At 38.8% G+C, this 21,396-nt stretch overlaps 1 protein-coding gene across 3 annotated transcripts in view; it reads right to left on the bottom strand.

The window, feature by feature from the left end:
* The window catches only part of PLEKHA7 (pleckstrin homology domain containing A7), a 918,161-nt gene that overhangs the window by 874,950 nt on the left and 21,815 nt on the right, over positions 1 to 21,396 (bottom strand). For all 3 annotated transcript variants that reach the window (XM_053720631.1, XM_053720632.1, XM_053720630.1), the window contains exon 3: positions 7,589 to 7,646. In XM_053720631.1, the coding sequence (XP_053576606.1) occupies positions 7,589 to 7,646 (58 nt within the window). The remainder of the gene's footprint in view (positions 1 to 7,588; positions 7,647 to 21,396) is intronic.

Raw genomic sequence — 21,396 nt, forward strand, 5'->3', positions numbered from 1 at the left:
CGTCACTTGAATGCAACATTAAAGGGTTAATGCACTGTTCCCTCTCTGTGACGTCACTTGAATGCTATGCTGACCTTTCCCCCTTGAGGAAGAATGCAGTTTGAAAGGTATGAATGAGGTCCAATGCTGTTTGCGATGTGCATAGTTCACGCCAAAGAATCACCATAAAGTATTTAGCACGACAGGAAACGCCTTCAGCTTTTTATATAAAAATGCTTAGTTCTGCATAATGAAACAACTTTGCAATATATTTTCATTATTTGTTTTGTCCCCTTTTCGTGCACTTTAGCAATGTGTACGTGAAATGTACCCTGCTAATTTCTCAAAGCTAACTCTGCTACATATACGTTCCTAATTGGATTTATCAGATAACTGCAAAAATATGACCTTTACACTAACTTTATGACAGATGCTAGCCTCGTCTGCGGACTAAAGCTCAGATTCGCTCCTCTAAAAGGCAAACTGAGTACGGCTATTGAAAAAATGCAAAGGATGTGAATTTGTTTTAAAAAATATTTAGATTTGGCTGATGTTCTATAGCAAAACGGGACTTTTTTTTTCTTTCATGATTCAGATTCAGAATTTTAAGCAACGTTCTAATTTACTCCTATTAATTTTTCTTCCTTCTCTTGCTATCTTTATTTAAAAAGCAGGAATGTAATGTTTCAGTTTTCTGATAAAAGCCAATTAGGGACACATATGTAGCAGGGTTAACCTTGATAATTCAGCAGGATGCATTTTAAGTTCAAGTATAGCATTCTTAACCCACATTATCATTTTATTATAAATATTAAGCTAAAATATGTTCATAAGACACAAGGTGTAACAAAGTAGTATTTAACTTTTTTGTACATAAAATAAAAACCTCAATAATTAATTGTATCCTAATGCACTTTGCTGTATTAGATATCTGGAAGGGATAGGATTCTTTGCCAAGGCAGACTGAATTAATCAGCATTTACAAAGTAATCACCAAAGTTTGCAAAACAGCTCCCCTGCTGACTGCAAAACAAGTTAGAGAGCTAATCTGCATAGATCCAGGGCGATGTCTACAACAAACCGATACTTCCGGGCTTGATAAACATTTGTATCTGTAACAGCGCAGGCTTCACAACAACAGCGCGTTGCTTGGCACTAAGTGGTTACTCTAGAAAAAGTCATAACAAAGCACAAGATAGAAACATGCATGAAAACACAATCCCATGCCAAATAATATTTAGATTCTGCATTTATCACAAAAAGTATAAGACACATGGGCTTTTGCAGCATTTAGAAGACTCATCCAAGACAGCAAAACTTGAACTGAAGATACAAAGTATTTTCAAAATAAATAGTATTTGAAAATCTAACAAATAAACAAAAAGTGGAAGAATTATCACCATTTAAAAAGGGCATAATAAAAACAATGACTCTGTTATATGTATCCTTTCTGTTTCTTCCTAAAGGGATAAACACAGAAGTAAACTTGCACCCTGGTGCTCTACTGCGTCACCCCAAGTCAGGGAAGGAACCATTTTTGCCGATGACTGGCTGCACCACCACCTATTGCACGTAGGGAGAAGCAAGGAAAACAGTCCAATCATTGCTTTCAAAAGGGAGACTAAACCCACATTTTTTTTGGGATTCAGACAGCATACAATTTTTAAAAGTTTCCAATTTACTTTTATTAAATTTATTTTTTTCTTTTAGTATTCTTTGTTGAAGATACACCTAGGTAGGAAACATTTCCAGAGCAGTACATTAAAACAAGAACTGCAGACACCTAGTGTTCTTGAAATTGCATAACAGTTGTAAAAGTGCTGCCATATATTGCTCTCGTCATGTGCACCTTCCTAACTGCTCTTTAACAAATTACACCAAAAGTACAAAGTAAATTGGAAGGGGTTTTTTGTTTTTATTTCAAGACGATCTGAATCCTGAAAAAAAATGTTAGTGAGTTTTATGTCCCTTTAATAATTTATCAGGTGCATCAAAATGTAAATTAAACAAATGAAATACATTTTGTTTACTACTATACAGCTTTAGATAATAAATGAAACATATGCTCTTCACTTAGAATACTACAGCCTTATATACACAGTGTTGTACAGAGCTAGTGTCTATGCTACAGCCTTATATACACAGTATTGTACAGAGCTAGTGTCTCTATACTACAGCCTTATATACAGTGTTGTACAGAGCTAGTGTCTATGCTACAGCCTTATATACACAGTATTGTACAGAGCTAGTGTCTCTATACTACAGCCTTATATACAGTGTTGTACAGAGCTAGTGTCTCTATACTACAGCCTTTTATACACAGTGTTGTACAGAGCTAGTGTCTATGCTACAGCCTTTTATACACAGTGTTGTACAGAGCTAGTGTCTATGCTACAGCCTTTTATACACAGTGTTGTACAGAGCTAGTGTCTATGCTACAGCCTTTTATACACAGTGTTGTACAGAGCTAGTGTCTATGCTACAGCCTTTTATACACAGTGTTGTACAGAGCTAGTGTCTATGCTACAGCCTTTTATACACAGTGTTGTACAGAGCTAGTGTCTATGCTACAGCCTTTTATACACAGTGTTGTACAGAGCTAGTGTCTATGCTACAGCCTTTTATACACAGTGTTGTACAGAGCTAGTGTCTATGCTACAGCCTTTTATACACAGTGTTGTACAGAGCTAGTGTCCATACTACAGCTTTATATACACAGTGTTGTACAGAGCTAGTGTCTCTATACTACAGCCTTATATACACAGTGTTGTACAGAGCTAGTGTCTCTATACTACAGCCTTATATACAGTGTTGTACAGAGCTAGTGTCTCAATACTACAGCCTTATATACAGTGTTGTACAGAGCTAGTGTCTCAATACTACAGCCTTATATACACAGTGCTGTACAGAGCTAGTGTCTATACTACAGCCTTATATACACAGTGTTGTACAGAGTTAGTGTCTATACTACAGCCTTATATACACAGTGTTGTACAGAGCTAGTGTCTATACTACAGCCTTATATACACAGTGTTGTACAGAGCTAGTGTCTATACTAAACCTTTATATACACAGTGTTGTACAGAGCTAGTGTCTCAATACTACAGCCTTATATACACAGTGTTGTACAGAGCTAGTGTCTCAATACTACAGCCTTATATACACACAGTGCTGTACAGAGCTAGTGTCTATACTACAGCCTTATATACACAGTGTTGTACAGAGCTAGTGTCTATACTACAGCCTTATATACACAGTGTTATACAGAGCTAGTGTCTATACTACAGCTTTATATAAGGGTTGCACCGATACCATTTTTTTTTTATGACCGATACTTTTTTTCAAATACTCGCCGATACCAATTAGATACTTTTTTTTTTTTTTAATGTCATGTGACAGTTTATCAAGCACAATACAGACTAGTGATTTAAGATAGCTTATTTACAAGTAGAGCTGCAACAACTAATCGTCATAATCGATAATAATCGATTATGAAAATAGTTGTCAACGAATCTCATAATCGATTAATCGATTAGTTGGTTTGCAATTAGTTGGTCTGTGCACAACACCAGCTGCTTCACTCCAATGAACTCCTGCATTTGTTATTGTGTTTTATGGTTATGTCCTTAGCCTAAAGGACGTCTACAGACATCTACTTTTCACTTTTTCAGGACAGAATACGTTTACAACTACCCCTGGCTTATGTGCAACCCAGATATAATAGTCATCATTTGGATTGTTTATATTAAATCTGGTTATTTGGAACTATGCTTTTCATGATATAGTGCCAAGCTTGTTGATTACACATTGCCCCTAGTTTGATGGGAGTTATTTAAATTGATGTGCACTATTATCTGTTTGCACAATTATTAGCGTATTGCTTGCTATTGCTGATTATATGTACTGTATAAATAAATGTGTAAGGCTTTGTCCTGTTATTGATATATAGTCCTTAGCGCTTTTGATTTTTATTGTTTTTTTATATTTTTAATAAATTGTGATAATATGTACCAGATTCAACCTTTATCAGTAAATATTCATTATTTTTAGAGCGGACTAGATATTTCCCCTAACCTTATAGCTGGTTATTTATCATTGCATATAGATATTCAAGATATTTTTATGTTAGAATTAAGTCAAGGGTTACTTTATTGAGAGGCCCCTTGCCAAGGTAGAAAACGCATTGGTGAAGAGCTAACAAAGATAAATATCCCACTTTGGTGAAATTGGCAAAACCCTACTTATACACCTCAACTGCCTTTTCTCTGCTGCAGGAAATATAGCTGCAAACAGAGAACCAGCCTTAGCCAGAAGCACGTGGACATGTTGAGATTTTTGCATTTCAATGCAAAGTTTCTGAAAGAGTGAATAACAGAATGTTATTAACAGTGATAGTCTAACTCTTTCTAGTTCTACCTCTTTTCAAACAGTTTGTGGTTTTGTTTTGTTTAATTATAAAACTGTGCTCTGCTGCTTAAAAATTGAACAGTTGTGTTAATGTAAAGTTTTAGTCTGAAGTTTATATTTGTAACACTCATTATGTGGATTTTATTTAATACATAGAAAACTATTATTGAATCTCTTTTTATCCGATTAGTCGATTAATCGAAAAAATAATCGGCCGATTAATCGATTATGAAAATAGTTGTTAGTTGCAGCCCTATTTACAAGAACTATAACTCAAAAGACATTATGAAATAAAACAGTTTTATTAGCTTGTTGTCACAAAGTTGTAAAAACGTGAAGAAATTTCACAGAACATCTTTATAAATAAAAATATTACAATCAAATATATTAATATACGAAAATACTTAAAATAGAGGTTCAACAATAGCCATCTAATGTGCTATCTAGAGTGCTAGCAGTCCCAAAATAAATATAAAATGGTTAGGACAAAAAACAAAATAATTATCTGTCAAAGAAGGACAAAGGCTGCACTGAAGGTAAATCTGCACTTTATTACTACAACAAATGTAGATGAGGCCCCTGTTCCAGCCCTTTGTGGGAGGGGCGAAACGCGTCATGCTTAGGTAATCAATGACAAAGGTAACTGCTACGTCAGACACAAGCTGTAGGTGAAGTTACGCTGCATCTGAGAAGCGGGGGTTCGTTTGTACCGCAAGTACAGATGCCATCTAACCCACGCCGAGTGACCACAGGAATAAGAAGGTACCATGTGTCCCCTTCCATAGCGGCGGATAAGCGTGTTTGAGGAAAAGGTTAGGTACAGCTTATCTAAGTCTTGCAATCCCGGAAATGCCCTTTGTTTAAGGATCATATACGGGACTGTATATTTTCTCCACATATCCATAGATGTTTAAAGGAACAACAAGTGGACATCCAAAAAGTTTTGTCAAGTGATCTTCATTGTTAAACCTAGTTGTCACCGAGACTGAATATTAAGGGAGTTTATGAATATACACCAGAGCGTGTTTTTTAACACTTGAGTGTCTGGTTTTTGAACATGGTTATGGACTATCTACAGTAAGTCTTTTTTTCTAATTTTTTGCGGGTCCCACAGCTATCCATTTACACTCAAATGCTTTTTGCACTGGACTGGCCATACTTAGTACGGGTGTCATCATCAGCCGATAGGCTGCATTATTAAGTATTGTATTGTGCTATCATTTAGAACATCTATACTGTTTTGGATTTGTGGATGTGATCCTAGCGTATCCACACGACTTGGTTTGGTTGCTTTTTATTGTGTGTATACCATATGTTGAACGGGTGGAGAATAGACTTCCCACTTGTATTTTATCGACTTCATTCGTTGCAGTAATAAAACACAGATTTGCCTTCAGTGCAGCATTTGTCCTTCTTTGACAGATGCTTATTTTGGTTTTTGTCCTTCCTTCTAACCATTTTACAAATATATTATTATCATCAACGATACATAACAAATGTAAAATCACAACCAACCAAAAGTGCAATACAGTAAAAAATATAACAGTGCACTGTTTAATCATGGGGGACAACACTATGGGATAGATTACATTGACTGGTAAGGTTTACCAATTCTGTCATTACATGTCCAACTCCATTAAGTTTATGGAGTTGGAAATGTGAACAGAGCATTGGGAAAGCTTACCAATCAAATGTAACCTAAATCTAGTCCTGCAATTATATAAGCTAAGGATGTTCGTCAGAGTACAGTATGTTTTGAGCATAATTGTGCAAGATGAGAACTAGCAGTATAACAGGGAATCTAGCAATTAGAAAACATTTTTCAAATAGTTAGTGGCACAGAAGCATCTCTGCGTGTTCAGCTATAAGTCTGTTTCTTTTATCAGTAAGGAGGTTTGACGCCAAGCTGAACAGTCTTTCACTTTCCACACTACTGCATGGGGCAGAAAGATGTTTTTGGGCCATTAAATCTCAGTTTATTAACTGCCCAGTACTTCAGGGGTTTGTCTGAATGAGGTACAGTGATCTCTCCCAGGTAGGCTTCCAGCTGTATAGCAGCTTTTGGAGCACTGCTCTCAGACGTACAAAAATACAATTAACAGCAATTTTTATTGGCAGAACAGAAGTGAACAATTTTTAGCTAAATCTCCACTCCAGCTTTAAATGAAATAGGAACATGAAGTTCGAAAAAAAGCCACAAGATGGCATATGGGTAAGATCTAAGATCTGGAGGTATCGGTTTAAGTATCGGTGCATTTGCATGAGTACAAATACTGGTGCAAGTACTTGGTATCTGTACCGATACGAGTATCGGTGCAACCCTGAACCCTACTCTATATACAGTGTTGTACAGAGCCAGCGTCTATACCACAGCTTTATACAGTGTTGTACAGAGCTAGCGTCTATACTACAGCTTTATACACAGTGTTGTACAGAGCTAGCATCTATACTACAGCTTTATACACAGTGTTGTACAGAGCTAGCGTCTATACCACAGCTTTATACACAGTGTTGTACAGAGCTAGCGCCTATACCACAGCTTTATACACAGTGTTGTACAGAGCTAGAGCCTATACCACAGCTTTATACACAGTGTTGTACAGAGCTAGTGTCTATACCACAGCTTTATACACAGTTGTACAGAGCTAGTGTCTATACTACAGCCTTATATACAGTGTTATACAGAGCTAGCGTCTATACCACAGCTTTATACACAGTTGTACAGAGCTAGTGTCTATACTACAGCCTTATATACAGTGTTATACAGAGCTAGCGTCTATACCACAGCTTTATACACAGTTGTACAGAGCTAGTGTCTATACTACAGCCTTATATACAGTGTTATACAGAGCTAGCGTCTATACCACAGTTTTATACACAGTGTTATACAGAGCTAGCGTCTATACCACAGCTTTATACACAGTGTTATACAGAGCTTTTAGGATGACAGTGTCTTTAGTACAGACAGGGAGAGATACAAACACTTTAGATTTTAATAATTATTTTCATAAAATGTCATAACTATCTGTAGGAAATGAGCCAAGTCAAGGACTGCAGGAAACCAAAAGGAATCTGTCAACACAGCAGGTACAATGTCCATCCTAAAGCTAATAACTCTCTTAGGCACAGAGTTCCAACCCAGCTACGTGAATATAGAAGTCTATTAGCTGCATGTACGCGGCTGGCTTGTGTGATCACTCACTCAATGAAGTAACTGGCTCCTTCGTCGGTAAAACCCTCCTCCCATCCTCGAGGCAGATCTGGAAGTAAGAGAAAAGGAGGTTTAAGAGAGAAGATACAACACAAGAAATGTTCTATTGCAACAGTAACACTGAAAAATATTAAAGGGGCAGGAAACCCCAAACATTTCATTCATGATTTGGATAGAAAATACAATTTTAAACAACTTTCCAGTTTACTTCTATTATCACATTTGCTCCATTCTCTTGTTATCCTTTGCTAAAGGAACAGCATTGCACTACTGGAAGCTAGCTGAACACATCTAGTTAGCCAATCACAAGAGACAAATGTGTGCAGGCACCAATCAGTAGCTAGCTCCCATTAGTGTAGCATATGAATGTATTTAATTTTTAAACAAAGGATACCAAGAGAATAAAATCACATTTAAGTAATTTTAAAAGAGTCTTAAAATGACATGCTCTATCTGAATCATGCAAGTTTAATTTTGACTTTCCCATCCCTTTAATCTCTGTAAGGCAAAGGAATCTAATTTACAGAACATAAAGATTTGTAAACTATCACTTTGGAAAACTTCTGGGCAATGAAAAGTGCAGAAAGAAAATGCTCCAATAGGTTATATGCCAGCAAAAGTACAATAATAAAATTATCTAACTGCAAAACAAAGTGTTAGAAACAAAGTAGCAATGCATTCCTGGGAGCTAGTTGGTGATTGGTGGTTACACAAGTATTCCTCTTGTCATTGGGTTACAAGATTAAAGGGACAGTCTACACCAGAATTTTTATTGTTTTAAAAGATAGATAATCCCTTTATTACCCATTCCCCAGTTTTGCATAACCAACACAGTTATATTTATATACGTTTTACCTCTGTGATTATCTTGGATCTAAGCCTCTGAAAACTGCCCCTTTGTTTCAGTTCTTTTGACAGACTTGCAGTTTAACCAATCAGTGCCTGCTCCCATATAACTTCACATGCATGGAGCACAGTGTTATCTATATGAAAAACATGAACTAACACCCTCTAGTGGTGAAAAACTGTTAAAAGGGACAGTCTAGGCCAAAATAAACTTTTTTTCACGATTCAGATGCTAATTTCTTAGACCTTGAAGGCCACCTCTTTTCAGAATGCATTTTAACAGTTTTTCACCACTAGAGGGTGTTAGTTCATGTATTTCATATAGATAACACAGTGCTCGTGAAGTTATCTGGGAGCAGGCACTGATTGGCTAAACTGCAAGTCTGTCAAAAGAACTGAAATAAAGGGGCAGTTTGCAGAGGCTTATATACAAGATAATCACAGAGGTTAAAAGTATATTAATATAACTGTGTTGGTTATGCAAAACTGGGGAATGGGTAATAAGGAAATTTATGCTTACCTGATAAATTTATTTATTTTACGATATGACGAGTCCACGGATTTCATCCTTACTTATGGGATATCGCCTCCTGGTCAGCAGGATGAGGCAAAGAGCACCACAGCAAAGCTGTATATATAGCTCCTCCCTTCCCTCCCCCTCCAGTCATTCGACCAAAGTTAGGAAGAGAAAGGAAAAGCCAAGGTGCAGAGGTGACTGAAGTTTAACAAAAATAAAGACCTGTCTTAGAAAATGACAGGGTGGGCTGTGGACTCGTCATATTGTAAAAGAAATAAGTTTATCAGGTAAGCATAAAATTCCTTTTCTTTTACAAGATATGACGAGTCCACGGATTTCATCCTTACTTATGGGATACAATACCAAAGCTATAGGACACGGATGAAAGGGTGGGACAAGACAGGAACCTAAACGGAAGGCACCATTGCTTGAATAACCTTTCTCCCAGAAACAGCCTCAGTCGAGGGAAAAGTATCAAATTTGTAAAATTTGGAAAAAATGTGAAGAGACAACCAAGTTGCAGCCTTGCAAATCTGTTCAACAGAAGCATCATTTTTAAATGCCCATGAGCAAGCCACAGCCCTAGTAGAATGAGCCATAATTCTTTCAGGAGGCTGCTGTCCAGCAGTTTCATATGCAAAACGGATGATACTCTTCAGTCAAAAAGAAAGAGAGGTGGCCGTAACTTTATGGTCCCTACGTTTTCCAGAAAACCCCCCACAAATAATGAAGATGATTGACGAAATTCTTTAGTCACCTGCAAGTAAAACTTCAGGGCACGGACTACGTCCAAATTATGTAAGACGCTCCTTCATAGAAGAAGGATTAGGACACAATGAAGGAACAATAATTTCCTGATTAATATTTTTGTTGGAAACAACCTTAGGAAGAAAACTAGGTTTGGTAAGTAACACTACCTTATTGGAATGAAAAAAATAAGGTAAGGAGAATCACATTGTAATGCCGAAAGCTCAGAAACTCTGCGAGCAGAAGAAATAGCAACCAAAAATAAAACTTTCCAAGATAACAATTTAATATCTATGGAATGCATAGGTTCAAACGGAACCCCTTGAAGAACCTTAAGAACTAAATTCAAACTCCAAGGAGGAGCAATAAGTCCAAACACAGGCCTGATTCTTAGTCAGAGCCTGACAAAAAGATTGAACATCCGAAATATCTGCCAGACGTTTGTGTAGCAAAATAGATAAAGCAGAAATCTGTCCCTTTAAGGAACTTGCTGATAACCCTTTCTCCAATCCTTCTTGGAGAACAGACAAAATCCTATGAATCTAATCTTACTCCATGAGTAGCCCTTGGATTCGCACAACAAAGATATTTAGGTCATATCTTATGGTAAATCTTTTCTAAAAACAGGCTTACGTGCCTGGATCAAGGTATCAATGACCGAATCAGAGAACCCCCGCTTAGATAAAAATCAAGCGTTCAATCTCCAAGCAGTCAGCTGCAAAGAATTAGATTCGGATGATGGAAGGGTCCCTGAATGAGAAGGTCCTGCCTCAATGGAAGCTTCCACGGCGGCAGAGAGGACATGTCTACCAGATCGGCATACCAAGTCCTGCGAGGCCACACAGGAGCGATGAGAATCACCGAAGCTCTCTCCTGTTTGACTCAAGCAATCACCAAGGAAAGAAGAACAAACGGCGGAAACACATAAGCTAGGTTGAACGACCAAAGCACTGCCAAGGTAACTATCAGTTCGGCCCGAGGATCCCTTGACCTGGATCCATATCTCGGGAGCTTGGCATTCTGACGAGATGCCATAAGATCCAGCTCCGGTCTGCCCCATCTGAGAATCAGGTTGGCAAAAATCTCCGGATGGAGTTCCCACTCCCCCGGATGAAACGTCTATCTGCTCAAGAAATCCGCCTCCCCATTGTCTATTCCCGGGATGTGGATAACTGACAGGTAACAAGAACGGGACTCTGCCCATTGGACTAATTTGGGTACTTCTGACATCGCTAGGGAACTTCTTGTTCCCCCCTGATTGATACAAGTCACAAAATTATATTGTCTGACTGTAAAGCGAGAAATGTGGCCGCGGCGAATCAAGGCCAGGCCAGAAGCACATTGAGAATCACTCAGCTCCAGAATGTTTATAGGGAAAAACAGACTCTGACTGAGTCCAAAGTCCCTGAGCCTTCAGGGAGTTCCAGACAGCTCCCCACCCCAGAAGACTGGAATCTGTTGTCACAATCTCCCAACCGGCCTGAAAAAGAAGGTTCCCCGGGATAGATGATCCAAAGACAACCACCACTGAAGAAAATCCCTTGTCTCCTGATCTAGAGTTATCAGAGGAGATGGATCTGTATAATCCCTGTTCCATTGCCTGAGAATGCTTAGCTATAGAGGACTGAGATGGAACCGAGCAAAAAGGATATCATCCAGTGTCGCCACCATAAGTCCAATTACCTCCAATATATTGAGCCACCGAAGGCCGGAGAGTGGACTGAAGGGCACAACAGGAAAGTAACAAATTTGTTTTCCTGACCTCCGTCAGAAAAATTGTCATCAATAGGGAATCTATTATGGTCCCTAGAAAGGTTACCCTTGTACTTGGAAACAAGGAGCCCCTTTTTTTTTTCTCCCTCTTTTTTCAACTTTAGATTTATCTTCCACCCATGAGTACACAGGAAAGAGAATACCAAGTTGGTATGGGATCTGGCTTGTTTGAAATGATGGCGCTTGAATAGAATATCGTCCAGAGACGGCGCCACTCCAATGCCCTGTGGTCGAAGAACCGCCAGAAGAGATCCCAGCAAATATTCTTGTAACAGTGGCCAGGCCAAAAGGTAATGCCAGTAACTGAAAGTGTATGCTAAGAATGTAAACCTTAGAAACTTGTAATGGTCCCTGAGAATGGGAACATGTAGGCATGCGTCATTTAGGTCCACTGTGGTCATGAACTGACCCTCTTGAATCAGTGATAGCATGGAACGTATAGTTTCCATCTGAAGTACGGACCTCTAGAAATTAGTTTAGACTCTAGATGTCCAAGATTGGTCTGAAGGCTCCCTCTTCTATGGGAACCACCAATAGATCCGAGTAAAAACCCTGACCCTGTTCTTGTGCTGGAACAGGAATGATTACTCCACGCAAAGTAAGAACGCCTCTCCTGTATCTGATCTGCAGATAAGGAAGGAACTTGCCGATAGGGGGAAAATCTGAATTCCAATTTGTACCCCTAGGACACTATTTCTAAAGCCCAGGGATCCTTGCCTCTGATCGGGGTCATGCCCTTGACGCTGACTTTGTTCCAATTTCAGGCTTCTTGTTTTGCATGGACTATCAAGAAGGTTGGGCCTCCATGCAGGCTTAGGTTATTGCTGCTTAGCTGAGAAAAAAGGGAAACAAATCCTGTAGAATTCCAAAAGGATTCATTGTATGTATGAATGTATTGGGTACTTGTAAAGCGCAACTAATCACCCGTAAAATGTTGCTCATTTCTATTAGCCTCGGAAGGATGAAAGGCTGAATAGACCTCACCGAGGACCAAACCTGCAACCCTTGGGTTGCTACAGAGGTCAGCCACAGTGTCTTAGCCTGCTGAGCTATCTGTCCTGTTCCCGAAAACATCTTATCCTGCGGGAGAAGATGGGCTGCTTAGAATACACATCCACGGACCAAGGCTGTAGCCATAAGGCCCTGCGGGCTAGAAACAAACTCCTAGTTGTTAGCTGAAGACCTGTAGCTAAGCGTCTGTAAGAAAGGCATTAGCAAGTTTCATAGCCTTTATCTTGTCTTGTATCTCCCCCGAGGGAGTCAGAGTGAAGCCCCAGTGTCTTAGCAGTTGTCAAGCTACCTGACCGGCTATATATGCATTTATGTGAGTTTTGAGACCATTCCAAGTCAAAGGACAGAACAAAAAAAAAAAACAAAAAAAAAAAAACACAGGTTCAATTTTGATAATAAAATATCCCCACAAAAAAACTCTGCACTGTCTGTTGAAAGTAAAAAAAAAAAAAGTGTATCTCTTTCCGTCATGCAGAACCAGACCAATATAAATAGCAATACAGCTGTAACTAGCCATTGCTAAGGAAATCCAAGCAATATCTATGCAAGGAACCGCAGTGCACTGCCTACAGGCGAGCAATAACTACAGACACTATTTAGAAAATGTGTAAAAGATTGCCCGGTATCACTAGACTTCTAACAGTCACATTAGAAGGTGAAAATAAAAATAAAAGGCAACTCAAGCAAATATGTTATTACCACTTTAAGTTTTAAAAAAAGAATAACATTTTTCTCTACATAAATCTGCAGAAATAAGAGTGAAATATTGCAACCTCCTTTGTCAGTGACAGAAAGTAGTGAAGTACCATGTTAATCTTGCTATGAACAGTAACGCAACCTAGACATGAGCTGCAAGGAACCGCAGAGTACCGCATGTGGAAAAAAGAAAAATCTTTATTTCAAGTGCACACTCTTTTTTTGCAAGTACCAAACTGTATTATACAGGAAACAGTGGAATGTAAAATCTTTATTTCATGTGCACACTTCTTTTGTCAAGTATGTAACAAGTAAAAGAAGCCCAACGAAAATCGGTACTGTCCCTTTAAGTGAAAAAGGACGACATTTTATGCACCATCATTCCATTCCGAATCACAATGAATGAAAAACACTACTGACTCTTTAACAATAGCGACACCCCATATTTGAGCCATTTTACAGTAAAAAATTTAATTCAAATGGAGTAGAGCTGGTAATCTGGTTACTACAAACATTGTCTCTTTAATCAGACTACGATTTCAATGAGAGTATGTAAGAAACAAGCCGACAACCCTCGTGTCAGCAACAGTAAGACTGACCGAACAAGGTATCTAGTAAATAGCCCATTATGCACAAAGTGTTCTCAGAACGGTAGAAAAAGGGCGCGCAAAACTTCTAAAGCATAGCCTAGCTCTGCCCATCGTGGGCGTCGTAGGCTGAAACACTCGGGCGGCAAAGTCACAAGAATGGAGCCGCCTGCATAGGACTACCTCAAGTCCCGCCCATCATGGGCGTAGTATACCGCAACTCCCAGGCAGCAAGCTCCAAGATGGAGCCTTAATCTCTATGTAAAAAACACTATAAAGCCCAAGTTGTCCTAAAATAAAACTTTTTTTGCAATGAACAACTGACAAACAAACCTCCCGATCGGTCGGTATAATACCGATATTGGGAGTGGGGAGTTACACTATTCTTATGCTACAATAACATAATACGGAGCTATCACCCGGGTAGCATATTATATCACTACCGGGAGCAAAATAACACTGAGACCCAGCCCCAGTGTATATAAAAAAAAAAAAAAACAGTCCCAACACTATCAGAGCCCTTTCATGACTAAGCTCTTGAAAAGTGACTAATAACGCAGTCCTCACTTTTAATCTGAGATAATTGTGTAGTCCCCAGAAATAATAAAGTAAGCACTTACCTGGAATGCTGTGTGACAGCATGGTAGTCCAGCAGGTTTGCAGAGGTCTTCTCCCTCCCATAGCCCTGTGGACAAAGATCAGCCTGAGTTAAAAGGGCTTAGGCTATCTGTATTCAGGGCAGCAAACAAACAATGTATAGGAGGTGCAGTGAAAATTATGTCCCACCAGTTCCTATTGCCTTAAAGCCCCCAAATGCTTCTCTTTTTTTACTGAAGAGAATGATTTGGTCTAGGCTACACCCCAGCACAAAGTAGCACTCAGTGGCACCACTTTAAAAAATAATAAACTTTTGATTGGAGAAACTAACTGCCTCTTCCTATCACTAACACAGGCAAAGAGAATGACTGGGGGGAGGGAAGGGAGGAGCTATATATACAGCTTTGCTGTGGTGCTCTTTGCCTCCTCCTGCTGACCAGGAGGCGATATCCCATAAGTAAGGATGAAATCCGTGGACTCGTCATATTTTGTAAAAGAAAAAGGGGATTATCTATCTTTTAAAACAATAAAAATTCTGGTGTAGACTGTCCCTTTAAAATGCACTCTGAAAAGAGGTGGCCTTCAAGGTCAAAGAAATTAGCATATGAACCTTCTAGGTTAAGCTTTCAACTAAGAATACCAAGAGAACAAAGCAAATTTGGTGATAAAAGTAAATTGGAAAATTGTTTAAAATTACATGCCCTATCTGAATCATGAATATTTATTTTGGACTAGACTGTCCCTTTAACTAAGCTACGTCCCTGTAGTGCTTTGTTGTTCTGCTGCTAACTTTAACTATGTGTTTAACACTTAGAGTTAAAACACAGTTGTATACAAGCAACAGTGAAATAATATATGTTCTAACATGTTAGAGCATTTTCCCATTTTACTTTTGTGTCCCTTTAAAGACAGACACAAAAAGTTTATATAGTCTAAAGCAGCTGTTGATACGCAGCATTATTCAATGACAAGACTAGTGCCAAGTGTATAGACTGGGTGCCACTCAAAGTTTTCCCAGGAAAGGATTGGAGCATAACTACCAAATTCAACTCCAAAATTGGCAAATGGATGCGTCATTGAAACATTTTCTTCTTAGACTATTTTATTTAGTGATTTTGCCTTTTCACAACAGGGGATAATGAGAGGACAGTTGGCGATTGAGCCATCATTTGATGGACAAAGTAACCAACATTTCAGAGGATGGTTAGAAACAGGTTGGTTGGCACATAGCACCATTTTATTGGCAGATGTATCATGTGACATTGTTTTATCATCACATCCAGCCATCATGGGAGCAAATGAGAGTATGGTTGGCGAATTAGCCACTTTTTTATTGGTCACTACTAAACATTTTATTTTCACCTGGTTTTTCCTCTATTGGCCATCAGTCTAACGAGGGAGATGTATCCTAATTTCTGCAGGTGTAGTTAGATAGGTTTATTATGAGTGGTCAGTTTGTGGGGAACTAAGATGACCCAGCCTGCTCCTACAACACCATATAGAGGCATCCAGTTTAATTAGTAGAGAGTCTGACGATAACTATTGTGTCCCTGTGATTGGCTGTTACCGTACCATGTGCCGTCTTTTCTTCCTTTTATTTTAGTGATCTACCCCTGTGGTGAATCCAGCCAGTTTGGTAACGAGCTGCCTTTATTTTATGGTGCCTGGAAATCTTAAAGTATTTAATGATTCAATAATTGTCATTTCTGCCAATTGCTTGACCAGGGAGTACAGGTGCTCATGTATTCATGTTACCAATTGCTTGACCAGTGAGTGCAGGTGCTCATTTATTCATGTTACCAATTGCTTGACCAGTGAGTGCAGGTGCTCATTTATTCATGTTACCAATTGCTTGACCAGGGAGTGCAGGTGCTCATTCATTCATGTTACCAATTGCTTGACCAGTGAGTGCAGGTGCTCGTGTATTCATGTTACCAATTGCTTGACCAGTGAGTACAGGTGCTCATGTATTCATGTTACCAATTGCTTGACCAGTGAGTGCAGGTGCTCATGTATTCATGTTACCAATTGCTTGACCAGGGAGTGCAGGTGCTCATTCATTCATGTTACCAATTGCTTGACCAGTGAGTGCAGGTGCTCGTGTATTCATGTTACCAATTGCTTGACCAGTGAGTGCAGGTGCTCATGTATTCATGTTACCAATTGCTTGACCAGTGAGTGCAGGTGCTCATGTATTCATGTTACCAATTGCTTGACCAGTGAGTGCAGGTGCTCATGTATTCATGTTACCAATTGCTTGACCAGTGAGTACAGGTGCTCGTGTATTCATGTTACCAATTGCTTGACCAGTGAGTGCAGGTGCTCATTTATTCATGTTACCAAGTGCTTGACCAGGGAGTGCAGGTGCTCATTTATTCATGTTACCAATTGCTTGACCAGGGAGTGCAGGTGCTCATTTATTCATGTTACCAATTGCTTGACCAGTGAGTGCAGGTGCTCATTTATTCATGTTACCAATTGCTTGACCAGTGAGTGCAGGTGCTCATTTATTCATGTTACCAATTGCTTGACCAGTGAGTGCAGGTGCTCATGTATTCATGTTACCAATTGCTTGACCAGTGAGTGCAGGTGCTCATTTATTCATGTTACCAATTGCTTGACCAGTGAGTGCAGGTGCTCATTTATTCATGTTACCAATTGCTTGACCAGTGAGTGCAGGTGCTCATTTATTCATGTTACCAATTGCTTGACCAGTGAGTGCAGGTGCTCATTTATTCATGTTACCAATTGCTTGACCAGTGAGTGCAGGTGCTCATGTATTCATGTTACCAACTGCTTGACCAGTGAGTGCAGGTGCTCATGTATTCATGTTACCAATTGCTTGACCAGTGAGTACAGGTGCTCATGTATTCATGTTACCAATTGGCCAGATTGAATGAAAATAAAACCAATGAAAATAAAATAGGAGGTAAAAACATAAAACAAACATGAATCTGACACAACAGCGCTCCAACAATGACATTTTGTTCCGATTAAAATTTTTTTAGATTTCAATGATTTATCATAAGTCAATATTAGAAAATATTTATATTCAGTATAAACTCCAGTATACATCTTCAAGATTGTTGGGTTTTATACTAATTTTAGTATACCGATCTCTAATTTATAATTTGATAGTAAATATCCCTCACATATTTATGAAGTAGCTATTTTGACCCTGAATTGCAAAACAATGTAACATTTGTAATCAAATTGACAGTTTAAACTGCTTTAAAATTATGTATTTTTTATGCAGATCTTTTGAAATACAGTACCGATTTATAAAATATTGTGCATGTTTAAATATACTTTTATATCCCTTCAAACTGTAAATGCCTGCTCTTCATTCTGATTCTAAGGCTAATAAGAAACAAAACACCTGAAGCACTCAGCATGGCAATCTTAGTATTCAGGAATGGCGGATATTCAGTCCATCAGAAGCATTTGTATGCAGATTAATAAACATTTGATAGTTATCAAACTACTCCAGGGTGCATTATGCAACAGGCAAAGCTTCGCCGTAACATTACGAAGATCTATCAAATAGTCATTGACAAGGTTAGAAATAATGAATTTTAAGTGAAATAATTGTGTCCTTCAAACTTTGCTTTCGTCAAAGAATCCTCCATGTGCAGCGATTACAGCCTGGCAGGCTTTTGGCATCTAGTTGTCAGTTTGATGATGTAATCTGAAAAAGATTATACCCCATGCTTCCTGAAGCGCCTCCCACAAGTTGGATTGGCTTGATGGTCACTCCTTACATCCCATACGGTCAAGCTGCTCTAACTGCAGCTAAACAGGGATGAGATCTGGTGATTGTGCTGGTAAATTCATTAAAAGGCAAAATACCAGCTGACTGCTTCTTCCCTAAATAGTTCTTGCATATTATGGGCTAGATTTATCAACCCTGAGGCGTACAGGGGCGCATATACGCGCCCCTGTACGCCTCAGCTCGCCTGTGGCGGGGCGCAATTACCCGCAGGTAATTAACATTGCACACGAACGCAATATTGCGCTCGCGTGCAATCCCGCCCCCTGCCCGCGCACAGCCAATCACACGCGGGCAGGAGCTGTCAATCTCCTCGGTCGGACTCGACCGAGGAGATTGAATTTCGCCAGAATAGATGTGGCGAAGAAGTTAGGGAAGCAGCGGTCTGGTGACCGCTGCTTGATAAATCGCGGCGAGCAAGTTCTTGTGATAAATCTAGCCCTATGAAGCTGTGCTTTGGGTCATTGTCCTGTTGTAGGAGGAAATTGGCTTCAATAAAAGAGCTGCCAACAGAGGCCTAGTTTCCATTAAGGTGGTAAAGTTTTGAAACTTGTGTTAACATAAAAAAATCTCCATAGCCTTTAATGGAGATAAAGGTTTTTACCACCAGTTTCCACCTCAATGGAAACTAGGCCAGAGTATGATATGGTGTAATAAACTTCTTTCTTCAAGGTCCTTATTACCTTGTATAAATCTCCAACTTTACCTCCACCAAAGCACCCCCAGAACATCACATTGCCTTCACCATGGTTGACAGATGGCGTCAATAACTCCTCCAACATCTTATTGTTTGGTCTGTGTCTCACGAATGCCCTTTGTGATCCAAACACCTCAAACTCATCTGTCTAACACTTTTTCCCAATCTTGCTTTATCCGGTGTCTGTTATTTTGTCCATCTCAACCTTTTCTTTTTCATTTCTCAGAACAAGAATAGACTGAAGAGTTTCAGAAGAAATCTCTGTTTCTGGCTATCTTGAGCCTCTAATTGAACCCACAACTGCTGATGCTCCAGAAACTCAACTAGTCTAATAAAGGACATTTTTTTTGCTTCTGTAATCAGCACAACAGTTTTTATCTGTGCTAACATAATTGCAAAAGGGTTTACTAATGAACAATAAGCCTTTTTAAATTATAAACTTAGATTAGCAAACACAATGTGCCATTGGAACACAGGATAGATAATTGCTGATAATGTGCCTCTGCACGCCTATGTAGATACTCCATTCAAAATAATCAGTGTCCAGCTACTATAGTCATTTACAAAATTAACAATGTCTACACTGTATTTTTGATCAATTGGATGTTATTTTAATGGCCAAAAAATTGCTTTTCTTTCAAAAACAAGGACATTTCTAAGTGACCCCAAACTTTTGACACTAGTGTACATGTGATAAGTGGATTCTAGCAAGAATATATAAAGATTAAGGTTTTATCAGTCTGTACAGTTCTCTGTGCATGTTTACTATTAAAGGGCACAAAACACCTTGTAATTACAATGCCCTATTTGAATCATGAAAGTTATTTTTGGACTTGACTGTCCCTTTAAGACAGGGCTCAACAAACTCAAGCAGCAGGGAGGCACTGGTACCTTAAAATTAGGCCATGACAAACTGGTTCAAAGTCCCCAAGACAACCCCAACCTAAACTTTAGCTTGGTGCAGCTGGATCCTTCTAGGCCTCGAGAATATAAACTCCAAATTTTGAAGATATTGTTGATCCCTACATTAACACGTTGCTCTTTTTAAAATGGACAAATAACCCCACTGATTATTTGTAACTTGAGTAGACACAGCTAGCCAGTCATTCTATTAGCAAAACTTGCATATATCCCCTCCCCCACTAAAGCCTATTAGATATGTAGTATGTAGAAAGGCTTGTGAAGTCTACAGTGTCTACTCCCAATTCTCAGCATTAGAAAAGGAAAAAAATAAAATTAGAGGTAAAAGCAGCAAAATAATTAAAGAAAATATATTGCAAGTGTTTGCTACATTTTATATTACAATATCAAAGGGTTTAATTTCCCTTGAAATATCTACATACAACAAACTACAAGGACATGATACAGCACGTAACACTTGTACACTAGGGGCTGTACAGATGGTAAAAAGAGGAGAAGTAATCAGAGAAAGCAAAAGTCAATGCACAAACTAAATGAAGCATAAAATCAGGTTCCTCTATCTAATTAGCACAGAGGAGTACACAGTGATTATATACAGTGTAACATCAATGACCTGCATGGTGCTGTCAGCTAGTGTAAGTACTGCACCACCACTAAATCCCCCCTGTGCATGCGCACACACACTTGTTCAGAAATACAAATAAGCAGCGCTGGCCCCAACTTTATTATAGAACTATTTCAAATCAGTGTCTGCCTCCTACAAAACAAATGTATTACTGGCTCATTACTGTTGGTGACTCCCAAGTGTCAAATGTAACCGTTTCAATTGGATTTCAGTATTAAAAGTAAAAACGTATATACAAACTCGTAGACAATCCAAAATAACTTAATTGTTTTCAAATGTGTTTCTATCTAACAATATGAAGATGTGTCTTGCTTTCAATTTATAATAAAAATAGCTATTTTATCTCGTTTGACAATAATGTGCAAGCTGGAAGCTAAATTCTGTCAGTTGGTATTAAGACCAGTTTATAAAATGTAAATTATAGTTTTAAACTAGTTTCCAAATTAATTCTATTATAAAATTTGCTGTGTTCTCATATCTCATTTTAAACAACTTTCCACTTCATCATCAAATGTTCTTTGTTTCTTTCTAATGACACAGTGAGTACACGGATCATCATCAATTACTGTTGGGAATATCACTCCTGGCCAGCAGGAGGAGGCAAAAAGCACCACAGCAAAGCTGTTAAATATCACTCCCCTACCCACAATCCCCCAGTCATTCTCTTTGCCTGTAGTGCAAGGAGGAGGTGAAGGTTAGGTGTCTGATGAGAAGTTTTCTTCAATCAAGATTTTTTTTATTTTTTTTTTAGCAGAGTAAGCTTACTATGTTACTTTCGGAGGTCTAGCCTAGTCCACATCAGTCTCTTCAGTAGGGTAGTGGTGGCTTTTGAACACTTGAGAATTTGAGAGGTACAATCCTCACTGCGTTTTCTCAAAAATCTGCTGCCCTAACTAGAAAAACCTGAGTAGGTTTACTCAGTTTTTCTCTCTTCACAGGTCCATGTGAGGTGCTGCACCCTCTCACACCAGATGAGCTGTCCTGCTGCCGGACAGCACTTTCAGGTAAGTGTC

The sequence above is a fragment of the Bombina bombina genome, chromosome 7 (genome assembly GCF_027579735.1).
Source record: "Bombina bombina isolate aBomBom1 chromosome 7, aBomBom1.pri, whole genome shotgun sequence".
Taxonomy (NCBI): domain Eukaryota; kingdom Metazoa; phylum Chordata; class Amphibia; order Anura; family Bombinatoridae; genus Bombina; species Bombina bombina.